At 46.4% G+C, this 23559-nt stretch overlaps 1 protein-coding gene across 1 annotated transcript in view; it reads left to right on the forward strand.

Annotated features, from left to right (window-relative positions):
* The first annotated feature begins 557 nt into the window (after positions 1-557).
* LOC119967026 overlaps positions 558-23559 on the forward strand; it is a 28183-nt gene continuing 5181 nt past the window's right edge. The window contains exons 1-3 of the mRNA XM_038799029.1: positions 558-782; positions 2136-2265; positions 14256-14430. Coding sequence (XP_038654957.1) covers positions 651-782; positions 2136-2265; positions 14256-14430 — 437 coding nt within the window. The 5' untranslated portion in view covers positions 558-650. The remainder of the gene's footprint in view (positions 783-2135; positions 2266-14255; positions 14431-23559) is intronic.

Consider the following 23559-nt stretch of genomic DNA (forward strand, 5'->3'; position numbering starts at 1 on the left):
CTCGGCGAAGTTCACGGGGAGTTTAATCATTGCCACCTCGTAAGTGCTGTTGTGATTATGACACAATGACAATGTACCTCAGCCAGTCTTGGAAAAGGGGAGATGAAAGAGAAACAATGTGAAATGTGGGAGGCACAGCAGCCTGACCAACGCACTGAGGAAATAGTGGTCTGTGCCGTGGTTGGAGTGCAGCATGGTCACTCTGTTCACAGTTGCTGCCGGTGCAGGAAACCCAGCAAATAAAATTGAGCGGATATGAAACCCAAATGTGAAATTGTTTTCTGCTGGGTCACTAACACCAGAATCTTCCATTCCACTCACCTTGCAAACAGGGAGGTCAATCCTGAGTATGTGAATTGGAACTAATAATGAAATAGCTGCCGCCGACAGTGCAGACTTCCCAGCAACCAGCACTCACATGGTTAATTATTTCTAAATTCATCACATTTGGGATGAAGAAACATTTCCATAGTTAATTATCTGGGGCATTTCTTCAATGCATGATGTTCATGCCTGTAGCTAAACTTTATTCAAAATCATCTCCCTAAAACAGGATAAAAATCTCTGAGCTCTCTGCTCAAACTGCAGATCGAGCTGAAGGTGCTGAGAGTCATTCAGTGGCTTCACCAGTGATCTGAGCCGACACCAAGATGCTGAGAATCTTCTTAACCGTGTCTGTCCTCTTCTGGAACCAACTCGCTGCACAGAATGCGGTAGACAAGGTGCTCGACCTCTGTGAAGAAGTTGACTGCTTTAAACCCATTTTCGTAATTCAGGGCGCGGTAAGTATAGTTCAGAGTTTACCGCATTCTCTATTGTTTGGACCAGTACAAATTATTTAATGCCTGTTTTTTGGGGTACATGTGCGGCGCTGCGACAGCTCACACGCCAACCCTGAGACATGAGACTGGACTGGAATCGGTCCTCGGCTCTTATTAACATTTTATACAGGAGTTGCCATCGCCTGATTGGTCTTCACTACCAGGTAGAGTAGTAAGGAAAATATCAGGGATTACTTCTCCAGCACCGGATCAAGAGATGGGTCGGTATGGGAACTTGGATGAGTTAGTGAGACAATGTGAAGGAATGTACACTTGGGGATTGTTCCAGCTCCTTCTGTATTCACTGAATCAAACCCACTTTCTGAAAGGAAACTTATAACAGACTTAATGTCACTAAATTGTATCTTCTCAATTTGCGCATAATTGTGCTCTCGTCAGCCAGTGTGCAGGACGCGAATGTGATAGGCTGTTCCAATCCGTCGCACATTCGATGTGCAAACACGGCCCCCACTCCGTAAGGGGAAGTGTCACATGTGAGTAGAAGCAACTTGGCTGGTTTGAAATGGGTGAGCAATTTCTTAGAGGGAAATCTCTGTTTCATCTCCATGAATCTCTTCTGGTGCGGTGGGGGGGGGGGGGGGGCATACCCACTGGTGCCCCTTCTTAACAGCTGGTGGAGCGGGCTGTGCAGTATTGCCATCTCTGTCCGGCAAGGTATTGTCCATTTACCCATCCTGCCTGTACCTGTGGGCTTCTTTGTGTTCTGCTTACAGCTTACATTCCCAGCTAGATTTGTATCATCAGTAAACATGGGTATATTTTACTCAGCTCCTTCAGCTAAGCTAAGTGAAGTGCACAGCTCATCCCAGCCAGGACCATCTGAAGATTCCGGTTTCTTCCTAGGCCGCCTTTTATCTGATTAAATTAATGGGCCTCCACCCCTCACCGGGCGAGCTCATAATCCACGTGCCCCACAGGTAGATTGGGCGGGTTGTCCCCATGGGTCTTGTGGGGGTTACAAAACTGGGAATGTGTTCATTGTATTGATTCAGTGTAGAAAAACGTCAACAAACTTTTCACTATGTATGTTTATTGTTTTTTTAAAATGGGGAAGGGACAAGGCCCAGAGTGCAGAACACTAAAGTTGACAAAGTGAGAGAGGAATCAAAATTAATCTGGAAGTGCTGATGCCAACAATTCCATCAAAACTCCGAAATCTTTTACATGGTCAGTCCATCCAGGACATGAATACTGTGACCACACCTTGGAACTGAGGACAATCCTCTCAACACTGATCTATTTTGGTGTTAGTTCAGTTGTCATATCGTAATCGATTTTCTCTTCTAATCTTAGAGTTATGATGTAATGAAATTCAAAAGCCACCAATTGGTTGAAACGGAGGTTTCTGGAATGGATATGGAACATGCACTGGAGGTCGGCCTGGGGAAACTTTTCAATTATCTATATTTTAATAATTCTGCAGGTATGTCAGATGTTCTACAGTAGTGCACTCGCCAACATTGAGGGCATTTAAAAGTTTATTGGATAAGCATATGGATGATAATGGCATAGTGTAGGTTAGATAGCCTTTAGTTTTTGACTTCTCATGTCGGTGCAACATCGTGGGCCGAAGGGCCTGTACTGCGCTGTATCGTTCTATGTTCTATGTTCTATGTTCCTTCAAAGTAACAACAGAATATAAAACAACAATTCACTCTTTAACCTGTCACGTTTGAAACTTTCTGTACAGACTGACACACTGACCAAAGAATTCCACAATTGTCAATCCCAGAGTGTTCCTCGTTCACATGTGACTAGTGGGTTGAAGGGTCATTTGGGCTACTTCTTTGAAACCTGCAGGATTTATGTTCCCAGAATCTGGGTAGGTTTCCCACGTGTGCTGGGAGTGAGATTCCAAACTCATGTTCTGACTCCAGCTGTGGCTGTTGAATTTTCCGAGTATAATAAAGGTTCTTTGTCAGGCATGAATCCCACTATTTGAGTCGACATGAACCCGTGTGGAAGCTGATAAACTGCATCTCTCTTAGTTTACCGGATGCTGCGGGAATGCTGGCTCCTGACTTGAGACTCGGTGGAAATTCTGCCTTTTTCAAGAGGTTAAAGTCCAACAGGCTTGTCTGGAATCACTAGCTTTCGGAGCGTAGCTCCTTCATCAGGCTCTCCGAAAGCTAGTGATTCCAGATAAACCTATTGGACTTTAACCTGGTGTTGTAAGACATTTTATTTTGCCCACCCCAGTCCAACGCCGGCATCTCCACATCATTGTTCAAGGGGAATCCTGTTTGAAAAACTTCATTTCGATATTTAATGGATAATGGGGATTGTACAGCTGTTGTTGTGTTTATACACTTTCAAAAGGTGTTTGTGAAATTACAATATGATAGCAACATTTAAACGCATGGGTTTAAAGTGATTGGCAGCATTGATACAGAATTATCTCAGTGACAGAAACCAGAGAGTCCGTGGTGAACAGTTGTTTTTCAGACTGGGTGAAGTAAATCGCTGGCTTTTAAAGCAGACCAAGCAGGCCAGCAACACGGTTCGATTCCCGTATCAGCCTCCCCAGACAGGCCCCCGGAATGTGGTGACTAGGGGCTTTTCAAAGTAACTTCATTGAAGCCTACTCGTGACAATAAGCGGTTTTCATTTCATTTCATCTGCAATAGTATAATTACACTTTGGGTAAATATTAATAATATGGATTTGGGTGTGCAAGGCATAATTTCAACTTTTGCAGGTGGTAAAATAATTGGGTAATGGAGGAGGATGCTAACAGGAAAACCGAAATGAACTAAATCGAACAATTTTACTGCGGTGTCTGTGAATGAATTATTCAATGTTCAATTCACATTTACTCAAATCACCCCAAACCTCGCCTGTTCTCACCCACCTTCCAGTGGAAGCGGAGAAGATAAAATACCTGCCCTTTGACCTCGTCCCTTCCTGAGGCGATGGCGAAGTGGTATTGTCACTGGGCGGGTTATCAAACACCCAGAGCAATGTTCTGGGCACCCAGATTTGAATCCTGCCATGGCAGATGGTGAAATTTGAAATAACAATGTCTGGAAATAAAGGGCCGGGTCGAAGAATCGTCTGGGGGCGACGTGAATCCTGTCTCCGCCGGCTGCCAAATTCTCCGGCGCTGGGGATTTGGCACAGGCGGGAATCGTGCCGCGCCGGTTGGCGGCCACTGGCAGCAGCCCCCCAGCGATTATCCGGCCCATGATGGGCCAAGTGGCCACCCGTTTTCGACCGGTCCTGCCGGCGTAAATTAGAGTAGGTACTTACCAGCGGGACCTGGCTGCGCGGTGGCCTCTGAGGTCCTCGGGGTGCATGTGGAGATCTGGCCCTGGGATGTGCCCCCACGGTGGCCTGGCCCGCAATCGGGGTCCACCGATCCGCCGGCGGGCCTGTGCCGTGGGGGCACTCTATTCCTCCACGTCGGCTGCTGTGCTCCTCCACAATATCCGACGTGGAGATGATCCCCCTGTACATGTGCTCGGCTGATGCCAGCACACGCTGGCACTCCCGCACATGCGCCAACTCACGCCGGCTGGCAAAGGCGCTATGGCGCCGGTTGGCATGATGCCAAGCCCCTTCCGCGCCGGCAGGCAGGGCGCAAACCACTCCGGCGTCAGCCTAACCCCTGAAGGTGCGAAGGATTCCGGTGCCGGTGCCACTCCTCGGCGCCCAAGTTGCCGCCGGAGTTGCCGCCGGTTCGCAGACAATCCTGCCCAAAAAGTCAAATGATGATCCATGAAACCATTGTTGATTGTTGGGGAACAAAAACATCTGATTCACTGATATCCTTTCCGGAAGGAAATCTACCAAACTTACCTGACTGTCATGTATACAGAACAAGGTAAATGAGCTTGTTGCTCACGTTGAAATTGGCCGGTACGATGTTGTGGGCATCACCAAGAGGTGGCTGCCAGGGAATCAGGGCTGGGATCTAAATATACAAGGATATGTGTCCTATCGAAAGGACAGGTAAATGGGCAAAGAGGGCGGGGTTGCATTGTTAGTAAGGAATGAAGTTAAATCGATAGCAAGGAGCGATATAGGATCAGAAGGCATAGAATTTGTGTGGGTAGAGTTGAGCAAAGGTAAAAAGATCCTGATGGGAGTTATGAGCAGGCCCCCTAGCAGTAGTCAGGATGTGGGGCATGAAATAAATTGGGAGTTGTGAAAGCATGTAAAATAGGCAATGTTACAATAATCATAGGGGACTTCAATATGCAGGTGAACTGGGAAAATCAGATTGGTAATGGATTCCAAGAAAAGGAATTTGTGGAATGTTTAAGAGATGGTTTGTTGGAGCAGCTTGTAACAGGTGCTACTAGGGAACAGGCAATTCTGGATTTGGTGATGTGTAATGAGGCAGACCTGATTTGGGATCTTAAGGTGAAGGAACCCTTAGGGAGCAGTGACCACAATATGATAGAATTTACCCTGCAGTTTGAGAGGGTGAAGCCGGAATCAGATGTAATGGTATTACAATTAAATAAGGGTAACTGCAAAGACATGAGGGAGGAGCTGGCCAGAGTTGATTGGGGCTGGTTTAGCACAGTGGGCTCAACAGCTGGCTTGTAATGCAGAACAAGGCCAGCAGTGTAGGTTCAATTCCCGCACCGGCCTCCCAGAACAAGCGATGGAATGTGGCGACTAGGGGCTTTTCACAGTAACTTTGTAACTTAATTGAAGCCAACTTGTGACAATAAGCGATTATTATTATTGGAAAAGGAGCCCAGCAGGGAAGACAGTGGCACAACAATGGCCGGTGTTTTTGGTGGTTATTCGGGAGGCACAACAGAAATTCATCGCAAGGAGGAGGAAACATGCTAAGGGGAGGACAAGGCATCCATGCTTGACGAGGGAAGTCAAGGACAGCATGAAAGAAAAAGCATACAAAATGGTGAGGATTAGTGAGAAGCCAGAGGATTAGGAAGCCTTTAAAAGCGAGCAAAGGACAACTAAAAAGCAGTAAGGGGAGAGAAGATGAAATGTGAGCACATGCTAGTTAGTAATATAAAGGAAGATAGGAAGAGGTTTTTTCAATATATAAAAGGTAAAAGAGAGGCAGAAATAGACATTGGACCACTGGAAAACTTGGCTGGAGAAGTAATAATAGGAAACAAAGAAATAGCAGACAAACTGAATAGTTACTTTGCATCAGTATTCATAGTGGAAGACACCAGTGGGATGCCAGAGCTCCAGGAGAACCAGGGGGCAGAGGTGAGTGCAGTGACCATTACTAAGGAGAAGGTTTTGGGGAAACTGAAAATCTGAAGGTGGATATGTCACCTGATCGGATGGACTACCCCCAGGGTTCTAAAAGAGATAGCTGAGGAGATTATGGAGACATTGGTGGTGATTTTTCAGGAATCACTTGAGGCAGGAAGGGCCCCAGAGGACTGGAAAGTGGCTAATGTAACATCACTATTTAAGAAGAGAGGGAGGCAGAAGATGGGAAATTATAGGCTGGTTAGCCTGACTTTGGTCATTGGTAAGATTTTAGAGTCCATTATTAAAGATGAGATCGCGGAGTACTTGGAAGTGCATGATAAAATAGGACTGAGTCAGCACGGCTTCGTCAAGGGAAGGTCATGTCTGACAAATCTGTTCTTTGAGGAGGTAACAAGGAAGTTAGACAAAGGAGAACCAATGGACTTGATTTATTTGATTTCCAGAAGGCCTTTGACAAGGTGCAGCACAGGATACTGTTAAATAAGTTACGAGCCCATGGTGTAAAGGGTAAGATCCTGGCATGGATAGAGGATTGGCTGACTGGCAGAAGGCAGAGAGTGGGGATAAAGAGGTCTTTTTCAGGATGGCAGCCGGTGACTAGTGGTGTGCCTCAGGGGTCTGTGCTGGGACCACAACTTTTTACAATATACATTAATGATCTGGAAGAAGGAACTGAAGGCACTGTTGCTAAATTTGCAGATTGTACAAAGATCTGTAGTGGGACAGGTAGTATTGAGGAAGCAAGGGGGCTGCAGAAGGACTTGGACAGGCTAGGAGAGTGGTCAATGAAGTGGCAGATGGAATACAATGTGGAAAAGTGCAAGGTAATGCATTTTGAAAGGAGGAATTTAGGCATAGACTATTTTCCAAATGGGGAAATACTGAGAAAATCAGAAGCACAAAGGAACTTGGGAGTCCTTGCTCACGATTCTCTTAAGGTTAATGTGCATGTTCAGTTGGCAGTTAGGAAGGCAAATGCAATGTTAGCATTCATGTCAAGAGGGCTAGAATACAAGACCAGGGATGTACTTCTGAATCTCTATTTGGAGTATTGTGAGCGGTTTTGCGCCTCTTATCTAAGGAAAGATGCACTGGCCTTGGAAAGGGTCCAGAGGAGGTTCACAAGAATGATCCCTGGAATGAAGAACTTGTCATATGAGGAACGGTTGAGGACTCTGGGTCTGTACTCGTTGGAGTTTTGCAGGATAAGGGGGGATCTTATTGAATCTTACAGGATACTGCGAGGCCTGGATAGAGTGGATGTGGAGAGGATGTTGCCACTTGAAGGAAAAACTAGAACCAGAGGACACCATCTCTGACAGAAGTGACGATCCTTTAAAACAGAGATGAGGAGGATTTTCATCAGCCAGGTGGTGGTGAATCTGTGGAACTCTTTGCCGCAGAAGGCTGTGGTGGCCAATTCACTGAGTGTCTTTAAGACAGAGATAGATAGGTTCTTGATTAATAAGGGATCAGGGGTTATGGGGAGAAGGCAGGAGAATGGGGATCAGAAAAGTATCAACCATGATTGAATGTGTAACAGACTCGATGGGCTGAGTGGCCTAATTCTGCATCTATGTCTTATGGTCTTATAGTCTTAACCTCCCTCTGAAATGGCCTAACAAGCCACTCAGTTCAAGGGCAATTTGGGGATGGGCAAAAAAGGCTGTTCTTGCCGACAATGTCCACACCCAATCAATAAAAAAAGAAACACTCTTTCCAAACTCATTCTACCGATTTGTGCACTGTTTTCACTGCCCTCCATGTGGCCTTCTTCCCGTAGCTTCCTTTTAGACTTGCCTCTTAAATGCCTCAATTAAAGCTGCCTTCACCACACTCACAGGCAGTGCTTCCAGATCCTAACCAGGAACTGCGTTAAAACAGCCTCCTACACTCCAGGAGAAAAGTCCCAGCCTATCGAGCCTCTGTGCTTTCTGACTCTGAATAATTTCCCACCTCCCCAGTCACAGACTGATTCCTGGGAAACCAGGATGGACGTTTGAGGAGGGTTTGAGTCAGTTGTGATTGTATTTACTGAAGTTCATAAAAATGAAGGGGAATCTCATAGAAACGTATAACATTCTAACAGGACGAGAGAGGGTAGATTCAGGAATGATGGGTGGGATTCCCTCATCCTGGGGCTAAGCATTGATGCTGTTGTAAATGCTGCAGCGTTTTACGGCCCATCAACAGGCCCTGGGAACATTGATCCTGTGCCTCACAGGGGGCCAGAACGGCACTAGGGAGCCTTATGACGCTCAAGCTGCCGATACGGCCATCAGAACGGGCGCCGTGGGTCCGCGCATGCGCTCTACGGCTGGCACGAGTTTGCACATACATGTTACGGCCAGCAAGAGTTTGCCTTCTCCGCTCCGGCACCGACGCAACATGGCAGAGAGCAATAGGAGCCCGGCACGGAGGAATACAGGCCCCCACCAGGATAAGCCCGCCCACCGATCGGTGGGCAGGCCAGGCACCCCCCCCGGGGTTGGATTGCCCCCACCAGGCCGCCCTCGCAATATCAAGGCCAAGGTCCCGCCGAGTTGGAACACATGAGAACGGCGCCGGCGGGACTCGGCCTAACTCGGCCCATTGCGTGCAGAGAATCGCCAGACCCCGACCGGCGCTACGCCGACCGCGCCAGCGCCAATGGCACGGGGTCGGAGAATCCCGCCCGATGTTCCTGATGGTGGGTGTGTCCAGAACCAGGGGTCACAGTCTGAGGATATTGGGATGACCATTTCAGACTAAGATGAGGAGAAATTTGTTCACCCAGAGAGTGGTAAACCTGTGCAACTCGCTATCACAGGAATCAGCGGAGGACAAAGCATTTTATGTTTTCCAGGAGTTAGGTACAACACTAGGCGCTAAACAGATCAAAAGATGTGGGGGGAAAAGGGAACATATTACTGAGCCATGATCATATTGCCGGAACAGACTCGAAGGGCCGGAAGGCCTACTCCGGCTTCTATTTTCCATGTTTCTGTGTGCAACCTTACCCAGTCTTTCCTCCCCACAATCGTGTGCCTCAGTGAACCCCTCCCCTGTCTTCCCACCCCACAGAAAAAGGTTGGCCCTCCTGCCTCTTCCCTTGCCCATGACTTGACTCATAAAGCACTCTCCCCTCACTGCCACACCCCCCCCCCCCCCCCCCTTGTACTCAAGTCTTTGCCGTCTGGCCCCTTCCACCCCCACCAGCCCCATCTTACCATCTGTCTGAAATGGAGAAACTTGTCTCTGAATCCCCCAATCCTGCTTGACCTCCCCCTGGTCTTGCCTGCGGAGCCTGGCACAGAGTCGGAGCATCCGCAAACTCAGCGCTCTGAAAGGCAGGTGACCGTACTGTGAGGTCACAAAGGAACTGCCATTCACCAGCTGCTTATATACTTCCAGCTGGTGATCATTCCCGCTGCTCTAATTAGCCACTGGGCTGGGCTTTTGATTTGGAGTGGGGGAAGGGGGGGATGCAGGTGAGCTGCCGTTTTAAGACGACCCAACCCACCAGGAAACTCTGGAGAGGACAACTGCTGTCTATTTTTAGCTCAGAGGCAAACTGATTTTTGGCCAACTGCCAAATTTCTCAAATGTGGCAGGACAATTTGAGAAGGTGGATTTAAAAAGTTATAGAGTCACAGGAACCTCCAGCACAGAAAGATCTGTCAGCCCACCGTGTCTGCACCAGTCAAAAACAACCAGCTAACTATTCTAATCCCATTTTCCAGCACTTGGCCCACAGCCTTGGCTGCCTGGGATCGCAACTGCACATCTTCAATCTTATTAGAGTTGTTGTGTTATGTTGTTTGGAATAACACAGGCTGCCACTTGGTGCAGTTTTAAGTAAAAGATGCTCCAGACTTTGAAATGAGTTCAATGTGTTTATTGAACTATTAGCACAGTTCTCACTGAGTTCGACTCTCTGCGAACCTAATTGTAGTAACTCAGTCTAACTGAACCAGCCTTGCTCTAAGCCACGTGCTGGGGTGTGATGCTGAGGATACACCCTGTCTCACTCTGTAGATGTTGGTCTGTGGAAAGAGGCGGGGTATGATTGCCTCATCCCTTTTATAGTGAGATACCACCCCTGAGTGTCCTGACTGCTCATTGGTCGTGTCCTCTTCTAAGTGTTCATTAGCTGCATGTTTGCATATCATGACATCTCCCCCTTTTTTATGTTTTTTTGGTGTATGTGAATGGAAGTACATGTGAATGAGTCTGTCTAACGTGACTGACTGAGGAATACACAACAGAGCAAACAAAACAAATGTTCATAAATCCAGTCTCTGAGGCTTGCGTCTTATCCTGGTCGACCACCGGAGAGGAGGTGGAGGGGATGACGGCACATTGACAGGCGGGATGGAAGCCTGACTGGTGGCCTCGTGGCTTGAGGTATCTGGAGGTGGCAATTCAACATGTGGAAATGGAGGGGAAAGTGATTGTGGGCAAGCAACTTTGCGCAGTGCACATCGATTCCTTCGCACGCTGGCGCCATCAACCATACGTACAACATAAGAACGGGGCGCGGCCTGTCGAACAGCGACAGCCGGAGCAGACCACCCACCATCCGGTATCTTGATCCTGACAGTGTCTGCCGGGGATAGCATGGCCAGATCGGAGGCATGGGCATCATAGCCCTTTTTTTGACGGTCTTGAAGCTGCTGCATCTTCTGCAGCACCGGGAGGTGATCAAGGTTGGGCAGGTGTATGGCTGGAAGCGTCGTTGACAGGAGTTGAGCCACCGATCTGGCCGTCCTATCCCCGGACAATGGAGTTGCCCTGTACGCGAGCAGTGCAAGGTGTATGTCGGAAGCAGAGTCCGCGAACTTGCAGATGAGTTATTTAGCAATGTGCCCCCCTTTCTTGACTTTTCCATGCGGACTGGAGGTGACATGGTTGAAATTGTATAACCTGGCAAACATAGACCATTCTCGACTGTGAAAGCACGGGCCATTGTCGCTCATGACGGTGATTGGGATGCCATGCCTTGAGAACGCCTCCTTACAGGCTTTGATGACAGTCCGTGAAGGTGAGCTCTTGTAGCTTCAGCACCTCTGGGTAGTTTGAGAAGTAGTCAATGATCAATATGTAGTCGCGTCATTAGCATGGAAGAGGTTGATGCCAATCTTGGACCACGGAGAGGTCTCTTGGTCATGTGGTTGGAGCGTCTCCTTGCTCTGCCCTGGTTGGAATTGCTGACAGGTAGCCCAGTTCAGGACCATGTTCGTGATGTCCTGGCTGATGCCGGGCCAGCTTGCCTGGCTCTGCGTCTGCACTTCTCGACGCCCAGGTGTCCCTCATGAATCTGGTGCAGCACCAAGCTCTGGAGACTGAGTGGAATGACAATCCTGTCCAGCTTGAGAAGGATGGCATCGCTATCGATCACCGTCAGGTCATCCTTAAGATGAGCTCCTTGCCAGGCGTGTACACCAAATTGAAGTCATGCCTCCTAAGTTTAAGCAGGATTCTCTGCAACCGAGGCATCATGTCGTTCAGGTCCTTATGGATGATGTGGGCCAGAGGCCGATGATCCGTCTCGACAGTGAATGTCGGCAGGCCATAGACATAATCATGAAATTTGAGGATGCCGGTCAGAAGACCTAAGCACTCCTTCTCAATCTGTGCATATCTGGTTTCAGTGGGTGTCATTGCCCGTGACACGTAAGCTACTGGTGCCTAGGATGATGTGTCATCTCATTGAACTAACGCCGCACCAATACCATCCTGACTCGCATCTGCGAGTTACGAACACTGTTTGCAAAATGTTCACAAATGATCCTTCAGCCATTTGCTCAACAACGTTACCTAAAATTAAGACCAGGACCGCTCCCTCTCTTGTAGGGCCTACAGGGGCTGGTTTAGCTCACTGGGCTAAATCACTGGCTTTTAAAGCAGACCAAGCAGCACGGTTCGATTCCCGTACCAGCCTCCCCGGACAGGTGCCGGAATGTGGCGACTAGGGGCTTTTCACAGTAACTTCATTGAAGCCTACTCGTGACAATAAGCGATTATCATTTCATTTCTCCTTACTGGCTTAAAGCATTCTCCTGGTTGCATGTTAAGAATTCTGCTCCCTCTAAACCTTTCACACTATGACTACCACAGTTAATATTGAGGAAGCTGAAATGTCCCACTGTCACTGCCCTATTACTTTTACACCTCTGAGATCTGTCCACATACCTGCTATTCTATTTCTCTCGGTCTGCTTGTGGGCCTGGAGAACACTCCCATCAATCTGATTGCTCCTTCTCGGTTTTTAAGTTCTATCCAGCTGGCTTCAGTCGAAGTGCCTTACAAGGTGTTGTCCCTCCTTACTGCTGTATTTGATTCCCTGATCACAATTGCCACACCTCACTTGCCATATCTCACTTGAAAATCCTGTATCCTGGAATATTGAGCTGTCAATCCCATCCCTCTCTCAACCATATCTCAGTGATAGCATGAAATCATATCCCCATGTTTTAATTTGTGCCCTAAATTCATCTCCCTGGGTTCATCAGACTCCTTGCATTGAAATAAATACCATCCAATCTTACAAACTCCCTTGTGACTTAAGTAGTCGAGACATTCTCTGCTTTCCTATGTCACTTGATGTCTCTTCTAATTTTGGCTGTGCATCTATTCCTGCTGAATCTTCCCTCAGAATCCCTCCCCCACACTGACAAGTTAGTTTATACCCTCCCCAACAACACTAGCAAACCTCCCTGCAAAAACACTGGATCCATGTTGGTTCAGGTGCAAACTGTCTGCATTGTACAGATCCCACCATTCCCAAAAGCGGTCCTAATGTCCCAGGAATCTGAAGCCCATCCTCTTGCACCTTTCCTCCAGCCATGCATTCATCTTGACCAATTTACTATTTCTATACTCACTCTCACGTGGCACTGGAGGTAATCCAGAGATTACTGCCTTCTGGCTCCTGTTTTTTCAATCTACTTACTAGCTCCCTAAATTCTGCATGCACGACATCTGCCTATGTCGTGAGTAACAATGTGTACTTCATATCTGCCTGTTTGTCCTCCCCCTTCAGTATGCCCTGCGGTCGTTCAGTGATATCACTGGCACCAGGGAGGCAACATTCCATTCTGGAATCACTTTTTCAGACACAGAAATGCCCGTCTGCTCCAATTACAATTGAATCCCCTACCACTGTAACCTTGACGTTATTCCTCCTCCCCTACTGTGTACCCATGGTGCCATGGAGTTGGCTGCCACTGCTTTTACCGACGGTCATCTCCCCCAACAGTATCTAAAAGAGTATATCTGTTAGAAAGAGAGATGGCCACAGGGGACTTCTGCACCACCTGCCTTCCTCTACTCTGCCTGGTGGCCCTTTCTGCTTGTTCAATCCTCACCTGCGGTGTGACCACCTCACTGAACGTACTATCCACGACTTGCTCAGCGTCGCATATGCTCCACAGTGAATCCACCCTCAGCTCCAGCTCCGAAATGCGACTAACCAGTAGATGCAGTTGGACACACCTCCTGCAGACGCGGTCACCAAGGACAACCAGCTTCCATGAATTGCCACAATGTAAAGAATCCTTGGTGTTATTCAAAGAATAGAATCGAAAAGTGAAAAAATTATTTTTAACATTCGTGCAACACTGGTTATGCCTCAGCTGGAGTATTGTGCTTAATCCTGGGCTCCACACTTCAGGAAGGAGCCCAGGGCCTTGCAGAGGTTGCACAGAGATTTGTGAGAATTATGTGAGTGTTGATGGGCCTCAGCTACATGGAGAGACTGGGGAAGTTGGAGGGAATTTCCTTTGAGCAGAGAAAGTTACCAGGAGATTTGAGAGGTTTTCAAACCTAGAAGGGTTTTGACAGAGTAAATTTGGTGAAATTGTTTCCAGTGCAGAGGAGTCAATAACCGGAGGACATAGAATTAATATGATTGGCAAAAGAACAGAGGAAGCTTTCATTGAAACAATGAATCATTGTAATCTGGAATGCTCTGTCTGAAATGGTGATGGAAGAAAATTCAATCCCGCCTATTCAAAAGATAAATGTTGAACTAATGGGGAACATTTAAGTGGGTCAGTGGGGAAAGAGGTCAGTGTGATTAATTGGATAACTCCAGCAAAAGGCACAGGAACAGCATCATTCTGTGTGTCTATAATTCAATGTATCCACATCAGTGTTTTCCACATCTCAGCAAAGTCACCCAGTCCCCCTTACCTGGAACTGCTGTGTTTCCTTTATCCACAGGTACAATTGTTCCTACCGCTGCTCCTTGGGGAGTTCTTGGTTCTTTGGAAAATGGCACAATGCAACAGTCATTTGTCGTATATCGTCTACTCCTTCCTGAAATCGAAATGGTACCGGAACCATTAGATGACACAGTTGAAGTAGAAAGAAGACCTGATGTTTGGTTCTATGTCAGGTGAGTTTCATTGCTGATATATTTGATATCAAAATGAAAGAGGAAAAGCTGGATAAGCATAACAGGTCTGGCAGCATCTGTGGAGAGGAGCAATTTATGGTTTGAGTCCAAATGGCCCTTCAACATATCAGCTCTTGAGCCAACATCATAGAAGATCATAGAATCCCTACAGTGCAGAAGGAGGCTATTTGGCCCATCGAGGCTGGACCGGCCCTGGGAAAGAGCAGCGTTCTTAACCCACACCTCTACCCTATCCTCGTACCCCAGTTATCCCACCCAACCTTTTCGGATACTGGGGGGGAAATTTAGCATGGCCAATCCACCTAGCTGCACGTCTTTGGACTGCAGGAGGAAACCGGAGAACCCGGAGGAAACCCACCCAGACACAGGGATAAAGTGCAAACTTCACACAGACTGTCACTCGAGGCCGGAATTGAACCTGGGAACCCGGAGCTGTGAGGCAGCAGTGCTAACCACTGTGCCACCATGCTGCCAAGACTCTACGTTGAGTCAATCTGTGATTAATGGGGTCATCCAGTCACGTGGGAACATTGGTCAATATTCATCGTGAAATGGATTGGTCCATATTTTACAACCAGCAGACTCTCTTCTGATAAGACAGCCAGACCTCCCCATTCCCATTACTCTGGATCATCTGGAGTTAGTTCCTGTTTTTCTGTAATTCACACATATACCACGTTCTGTATTTCTGGAAGAACAATTTCACTTCCTTTGATCAGTGCCTCATCCAAAATACATCATCCCATCATTGAGATATCTGATGTTCTATTCCACTGTCATTACTTTAAATGTCTCTTTATCTGCTCGTTTCACTGCATAGTTATAAATGACACAGTTTTTTCCCAGTTGGTGTTACCACTGGACAGAAACATTCCAGAATGGAATGCTGGCTCAAAGAACTGTAACTTTTATTTATTTTTCGAAAATGTGGAGGAATAGAAACACTGGATTACTCATTAGTTTTTAATAATATGAAAGAAAACATTATTAAACATGGAAAGTTTGATTATACTACAATGCTTCTTTACTCCCTCCTTAGGTTCATAAATGTATATATAGTTTTCAAAAATAACCCCCCATTCTGAAACTAAATGGCCAATGCTGCTGAACTGATCTTCTGTGAATTTCTCTCACAATCCCCCCAGATGATTGGCACATGAGTTTCCTAACTCTACTCCCAAAAAGACACGCTTTAAAGCATTTTTCCAAACAATGTTTTCCATCAGCTGTTTGTATTAATAATGCACTCCAGATTTTCCAACTATCCTGTCAAACAAAGCTTCCACTTCACTTTTAACAAGAAATCCAGCGCCAGGTTTTCCACCTCTCCTTTAAAACTTCCTTTATCTTGAATCGCAACATGCTTCCAAAATGCTGCACAAACTCTGGAAATAAGGACAACAAGCCTTCCAATTGCTTCAGAATTGTTGTTTGTCTGTGGCCTACCATATCAGCTCGTCACTTCCCATCTCTGACTTTAACATCCAGAAATATTATCTTATTCTTCAGGCGGTTCTTTCTTTGTTTATTTTTAATAAATTTAGAGTACCCAATTCATTTTTCCAATTAAGGGGCAATTTATCCAGGCCAATCCACCTACTGTGCACATCTTTGGGTTGTGGGAGCGAAACCCACGCAGGCACGGGTAGGATGTGCAAACTCCATACGGGCAGTGATCCAGAATTGAATCTGGGACCCCGGCACCGTGAGGCAGCAGGGTTAACCCACTGTGCCACCATGCTGCTCGGTTCTTTCTTTATTAATGTAACTTCAGACTTCTTGGAAACTTCTCTTCATTTCTCTAGTCTCCTTAATGAGCCATTCCTGCAATTGTTTTCTTAACCATTGCATCATGGTATAGCTTTTCTTCTCACAATCTGAAAGATGTTTCCTCTCTATCTAGCCTTCTAAAACCAACTGCTATATTCAGCAAAATCTACACTCAGAAAGCATTCCTACGCTATTGGTGTCACTGGTTATTAAGCTTGTTTATGTTTCATGCCACAACCCTCTCTGAGCACAAAACAAGATGAATTTGAGTTGTCCAGACCTTCACAGATACAAACACTTCTGTCTAGCATGAATCTCACAATAGGTTTACACAGCCTTAAACGGCAACATTTAATTCAACCATCTTAAAGCTATAACTTATTCCTAATATTTAACTCTGCAACTATAGATCACTTAAAATTACCTCTGTTTTCCTCACACAGTTACAATGTTACTTGCCACCTTCCTATGGCACTACCAGTAAGGGTCACTACACAGCACAATCCCAATGTGGACATTATTCTCCTGTTGTAATGAACTGTGATGCTATTTCTCATCTGTAGTCTTGATGGCAGACATTGCTGAAATGGCAGAAATTATGGGCTGGTTTTTAGTCTGTTTAAATCATTGGCAGAAATTCATGGACTTGGGGCCTGTGAATTTTCAGCCAGTCATTCCTGTGAACAACAGTTCACTCCGGGAATTCCTGATCAGGGATTCAGGTTTCATGAACAATCAGTAAAGATGGAAGTTCTCCCTTGAAAAGTACAGAAGGTGATGGAGAAGGAGTTTCTGAGATATCGGCTGGGTGTGGGCAGTATGTGTTAGAGTTGTAGCACAGGAAACTCTGCAGGCAATCTTTGCACATAAAAATCACGCAAACATAAGAGCATATTTGGAGCTAGAGTTGGAGAATCTGACCCTGGAGTCTCTTCGACCAAACAGACAGAACTGTGCAGCTCAATTCCGTGTGTCCATAAGGACAGACCATTGAGCGTATGTCTCTTCCACAATGTTTAAATACAACATTTAAAAATTGTCATACCATTGGGCCACAAGATGTAGGCCCATCGAGTCTGCTCCACCATTAAATGTGAGATGATAATCCTCAACTCCACTTCCCCACCTTATCCAAATAATATTTGATTGCCTATCGCTTAAATATCTGCCTACCTCAGCCTTGGACATACTTAATGTCCCTGCCTCCACAGCCCCAGGTAAAGAATTCCAAAGATTCTCCCCTCGGACAGAACAGAAGAACATCAGGACTAAGAGCAGGGGTAGGCCACCTGACCCCTTGAGCCTGCTCTGCCATTCAATAAGATCATGGCTGATCTTTTTGTGGACTCAGCTCCACTTACCCACCTGCTCATCATATCCCTTAATTCCTTTATTATTCAAAATCTATCTATCTTTGCCTTAAAAACAATTAATGAAGTGGCCTCAACTACTTCACTGGGAAGGGAATTCCTCAGATTCACAGCCCTTTGGGTGAATAAGTTCCTCCTCAACTGAGTCCTAAACCTGCTCCCCTTATTTTGAGGCGATGACTCCCGTTCTATTTTCACCCAGAAGAATCTCCTCATTATCTCTGTCATAAATGGACGACCTCTTACTTTGAGATTGTGCCCTCTGGTCCTAGACTCTGCCACAAGAGGAACCATCCTGTCGACTATGCCAATTGATGGATCTCTGTGTCTACTTGGAACCCTGGATATGCGTTATCCCTTTTTAGTTCCCAAATAACAGAGATTCCAGACTGCGCTTCTTGGTGAAGTATTTGTAACTTTATTCGTCAGCTTTAGTGTCTACTGATAAAGTTTATTTTTCAATACAAAATCCAACTAGCCCTGCAACAAGCTGGTCAGATCAATTGTCTTTAGCAAATACAGTGGTCGAGTGGTCGAGAAATACAACTTGGTAATTCTACAAATCAAATACACACTAGTTAAAAACGACTGAATGATTTCAACAACATAAAACAGGTGATTTGCAAAAGCAAGCAAGAGAAAAGGTTTCAGAGATTAAGTAAGAATGATTCCGCAGTAGAAAAAGGGGTGGTTTCTCATCCCGGCAACTGAACTTTTTAAGGAGATTACTATCTTTAAAGTTTCATCCTCATTACAGCTGTGATTGGTTTTAACTGATTTGGAATTCACTTAATTCGACCGAAGTGTCTGTCTGTCAAATTTAAGAGATGAACGATTTGCGGTAATTTTCCATGATGGTCCAGTGAAACACGTTTCCCACAAGAAATTATCACTATGAGCTGACAGCCGTTACCATCAAAACAGAACTGGGATGTCAGCCCAGTTTACCATAACACAAAAGGTCTGTTCTGCTATTTGGGCCAACAACTTGCAAAATGTGAGAACTGTGTTCTGTTCATAATTCGTCAGCTTTTTCCTCACTTTTATGGTTAATATATTTTTATTTAGTTAGCATTGTGGATAGCACAATCGCTTCACAGCTCCAGGGTCCCAGGTTCGATTCCGGCTTGGGTCACTGTCTGTACGGAGTCTGCACATCCTCCCCGTGTGTGCGTGGGTTTCCTCTGGGTGCTCCGGTTTCCTCCCACAGTCCAAAGATGTGCAGGTTAGGTGGATTGGCCATGATAAATTGCTCTTAGTGTCCAAAATTGCCCTTAATGTTGGGTGGGGTTACTGGGTTATGGGGATAGGGTGGATGTGTTAACCTTGGGTAGGGTGCTCTTTCCAGGAGCCGGTGCAGACTCGATGGGCCGAATGTCCTCCTTCTGCACTGTAAATTCTATGTAATACTCTTCAGGATTAAAGGATTTTTCCAACCAGGATTTCTTCATTAAACCGTTCATCTATCTTATCTATAGCTAACTACAAAATCTGATTTCTATCACCTGTCAAGCTCCTGCGAATCCTATACGTCTTAATAAGGTCACCTCTCATTCTTCTAAACTCCAATGAGTACAGGCCCAACCTACTCAACCTTTCCTCATAAAAAAATCCCTCCATACCCGGGATCAACCTGGTGAACCTTCTCTGGATTGCCTGCAATTGCCTTAGATAAGGGGACCGAAACTATTTGCAGTATTCTAGGTCTGGTCAAATTAGTGCCTTGCAGCTTTAGCAAGACTTCCCTATTTATATGTTCCATTCCCTTTGAAATAAAGGCCAACAATTCTATTTACCTTCCCTATTACCTGCTGAACTTGCTTGCAAGCTTTTTGTGATTTATGCATGAGAACCCCCTAAATCACTCTGGGCTGCAACTTTCTGCAATTTTGCTACATTTAAATAGTTTTCAGTTCTTCTGAGGTAGTATGGGCTGAGGTTAGAAACAGGAAAGGAGAGGTCACCCTGTTGGGAGTTTTCTATAGGCCACCTAATAGTTCTAGGGATGTAGAGGAAAGGATGGCGAAGATGATTCTGGAAAAGAGCGAAAGTAACAGGGTAGTTGTTATGGGAGACTTTAACTTTCCAAATATTGACTGGAAAATATATAGTTCGAGTACATTAGATGGGTCATTCTTTGTACAATGTGTGCAGGAGGGTTTCCTGACACAATATGTTGACAGGCCAACAAGAGGCGAGGCCACATTGGATTTGGTTTTGGGTAATGAACCAGGCCAGGTGTTAGATCTGGAGGTAGGTGAGCACTTTGGAAACAGTGACCACAATTCGGTGACCTTTACGTTAGTGATGGAAAGGGATAAGTATACCCCGCAGGGCAAGAGTTATAGCTGGAGGAAGGGCAATTATGATGCCATTAGACATGACTTAGGATGTGTTGGTTGGAGAAGTAGGCTGCAAGGGTTGGGCACACTGGATATGTGGAGCTTGTTCAAGGAACAGCTATTGCATGTTCTTGATAAGTACGTACCAGTCAGGCAGGGAGGAAGGGGTCGAGCGAGGGAACCGTGGTTTACCAAAGAAGTGGAATCTCTTGTTAAGAGGAAGAAGGAGGCCTATGTGAAGATGAGGCGTGAAGTTTCAGTTGGGGCGCTTGATATTTACAAGGAAGCGAGGAAGGATCTAAAGAGAGAGCTGAGACGAGCAAGGAGGGGACATGAGAAGTCTTTGGCAGGTAGGATCAAGGAAAACCCAAAAGCTTTCTATAGGTATGTCAGGAATAAAAGAATGACTAGGGTAAGAGTAGGGCCAGTCAAGGACAGTGGTGGGAAGTTGTGTGTGGAGGCTGAGGAGATAAGCGAGATACTAAATGAATACTTTTCATCAGTATTCACTCAAGAAAAAGATAATATTGTGGAGGAGAATGCTGAGACCCAGGCTATTAGAATAGATGGCATTGAGGTGCGTAGGGAAGAATTGTTGGCAATTCTGGACAAGGTGAAAATAGATAAGTCCCCGGGGCCGGATGGGATTTATCCTAGGATTCTCTGGGAAGCCAGGGAAGAGATTGCTGAGCCTTTGGCTTTGATTTTTAGGTCATCATTGGCTACAGGAATAGTGCCAGAGGACTGGAGGATAGCAAATGTGGTCCCTTTGTTCAAGAAGGGGAGTAGAGATAACCCCGGTAACTATAGGCCAGTGAGCCTAACGTCTGTGGTGGGTAAAGTCTTGGAGAGGATTATAAAAGATACGATTTATAATCATCTAGATAGGAATAATATGATTAGGGACAGTCAGCATGGTTTTGTGAAGGGTAGGTCATGCCTCACAAACCTTATCGAGTTCTTTGAGAAGGTGACTGAACAGGTAGACGAGGGTAGAGCAGTTGATGTGGTGTATATGGATTTCAGTAAAGCGTTTGATAAGGTTCCCCACGGTCGGCTATTGCAGAAAATACGGAGGCTGGGGATTGAGGGTGATTTAGAGATGTGGATCAGAAATTGGCTAGTTGAAAGAAGACAGAGAGTGGTAGTTGATGGGAAATGTTCAGAATGGAGTTCAGTTACGAGTGGCGTACCACAAGGATCTGTTCTGGGGCCGTTGCTGTTTGTCATTTTTATAAATGACCTAGAGGAGGGCGCAGAAGGATGGGTGAGTAAATTTGCAGACGACACTAAAGTCGGTGGAGTTGTAGACAGTGCGGAAGGATGTTGCAGGTTACAGAGGGACATAGATAAGCTGCAGAGCTGAGCTGAGAGGTGGCAAATGGAGTTTAATGTGGAGAAGTGTGAGGTGATTCACTTTGGAAAGAATAACAGAAATGCGGAATATTTGGCTAATGGTAAAATTCTTGGTAGTGTGGATGAGCAGAGGGATCTCGGTGTCCATGTACATAGATCCCTGAAAGTTGCCACCCAGGTTGATAGGGTTGTGAAGAAGGCCTATGGTGTGTTGGCCTTTATTGGTAGAGGGATTGAGTTCCGGAGCCATGAGGTCATGTTGCAGTTGTACAAAACTCTAGTACGGCCGCATTTGGAGTATTGCGTACAGTTCTGGTCGCCTCATTATAGGAAGGACGTGGAAGCTTTGGAACGGGTGCAGAGGAGATTTACCAGGATATTGCCTGGTATGGAGGGAAAATCTTATGAGGAAAGGCTGATGGACTTGAGGTTGTTTTCTTTAGAGAGAAGAAGGTTAAGAGGTGACTTAATAGAGGCATACAAAATGATCAGAGGGTTAGATAGGGTGGACAGCGAGAGCCTTCTCCCGCGGATGGAGGTGGCTAGCACGAGGGGACATAGCCTTAAATTGAGGGGTAATAGATATAGGACAGAGGTCAGAGGTGGGTTTTTTACGCAAAGAGTGGTGAGGCCGTGGAATGCCCTACCTGCAACATTAGTGAACACGCCAACATTGAGGGCATTAAAAAATTTATTGGATAAGCATATGGATGATAAGGGCATAGTGTAGGTTAGATGGCCTTTAGATTTTTTCCATGTCGGTGCAACATCGAGGGCCGAAGGGCCTGTACTGCGCTGTATCGTTCTATGTTCTAGTTCCTTTATTCTTCCTGCCAGAGCGCAAAACTTCACATTTTCCTACATCATATTCCATCCGCCAAGTTGTTGCCCATTCACTTAACCTGCCGATATCCCACTGGAGACCCTTTGCGTCACCCTCGCCATTTGCCTTCCCACCTATTTTTGTGGCAGCCTCAAACTTGGCAATAATACGGCGAATATAGATAGGTTAGGTGAGTGGGCCAAAATGTGGCAGATGGAGTTTATACGTGGATAAGTGTGAGATCATCCATTTTGGTCGGGAAAATGGAATAGCAACTTATTAACTAAATTGGGAGGGACTTTGGGATGTTCCGGTGCAGAGGGACCTGGGGGTCCTCATGTATGAGTTGCAGGAAACTAACATGTAGGTGCAGCAGGAGAGCGAATACAATTTTGGCATTTAAAGCAAAAATTGAATTTAAAGGTAAGGAAGTGTTGTTGCAACTATATAAGACATTGGTGAGACCGTACCTGGAGTATTGTGCACAATTCTGGTCTCCTTATTTGAGGAAAGATGTAAGATGTAATGACATTGGAGACATTTCAGAGGAGGTTCACTCGATTGATTGCAGGGATGAGCTCCAGGATTCTCCGTTTGAGAGACTAAGCACTGACGCCGGGACTGAATCGCGAGAGTTCCACGTTAATGAAGGCGGTTTCACCTGCCAGAGGGGTGGTGCAGAGAGGGTGCACAAGGGATGGGGAGATTGGACATGGGGGAGAGGTGGGTGTGTGGGTTGGGACGGGATGTTCGAGTAGCCAGTGGCTGGGTTCCATAGTCAGTGAACCTGGTGCCAATTAGTGTCCCCTGTGCAGTGGCCAGGTGAACACATTTTGCGGCCTCCAGTGGCTGCCCAGGCCCCAAGCCCTGCCACCCTGGCCCTCCTCTACATGCTCTTCACTGGATGAGGCCTGGAGTACTTCCTCTTCCTCCAGCACCTCTGCTGCGTGATTTTGTGGAGGATGCAGCAGGATACCACGATGAGGGAGACGCTCCTAGTGCTATACTAAAGGGCACCTCAAGAGTGGCTCGGGCACTTGAATCACATCTTCAGGATGCCGAAGCATTGCTCGATCACACCCTTGGTCATTGCATGCGTCATTGTAGCGGGTCTCTGCGTTGGTTGGGGCTTCCGGATCAACATCATCAGCCACGACTGCAGTGGATAACCCCTGTCACCGAGAAGACAACCTCTCAACCCCTCACTCAGGGGAGTTCCTCAACTACCTTGGGATATTCTTCCTGCCAAGGATGGAGCCCTCGTGCACGCTGCCTGGTTATCACCGCAGATGTGCATGATTGCAGCTGCCGGTCACAGATCAGCTGCATATTCATGGAGTTGTACCCCTTTTGGTTTATGAAGGCCAATTCCTCCTGCGGCGGTGCTCATAGGGGGACATGTGTCTCATCGATCAGCCCCTGAACCTGGGGCTTCCCAGCGATGGCA

This window comes from Scyliorhinus canicula, chromosome 6 (assembly GCF_902713615.1).
Source record: "Scyliorhinus canicula chromosome 6, sScyCan1.1, whole genome shotgun sequence".
In the NCBI taxonomy this organism is placed as follows: Eukaryota; Metazoa; Chordata; class Chondrichthyes; order Carcharhiniformes; family Scyliorhinidae; genus Scyliorhinus; species Scyliorhinus canicula.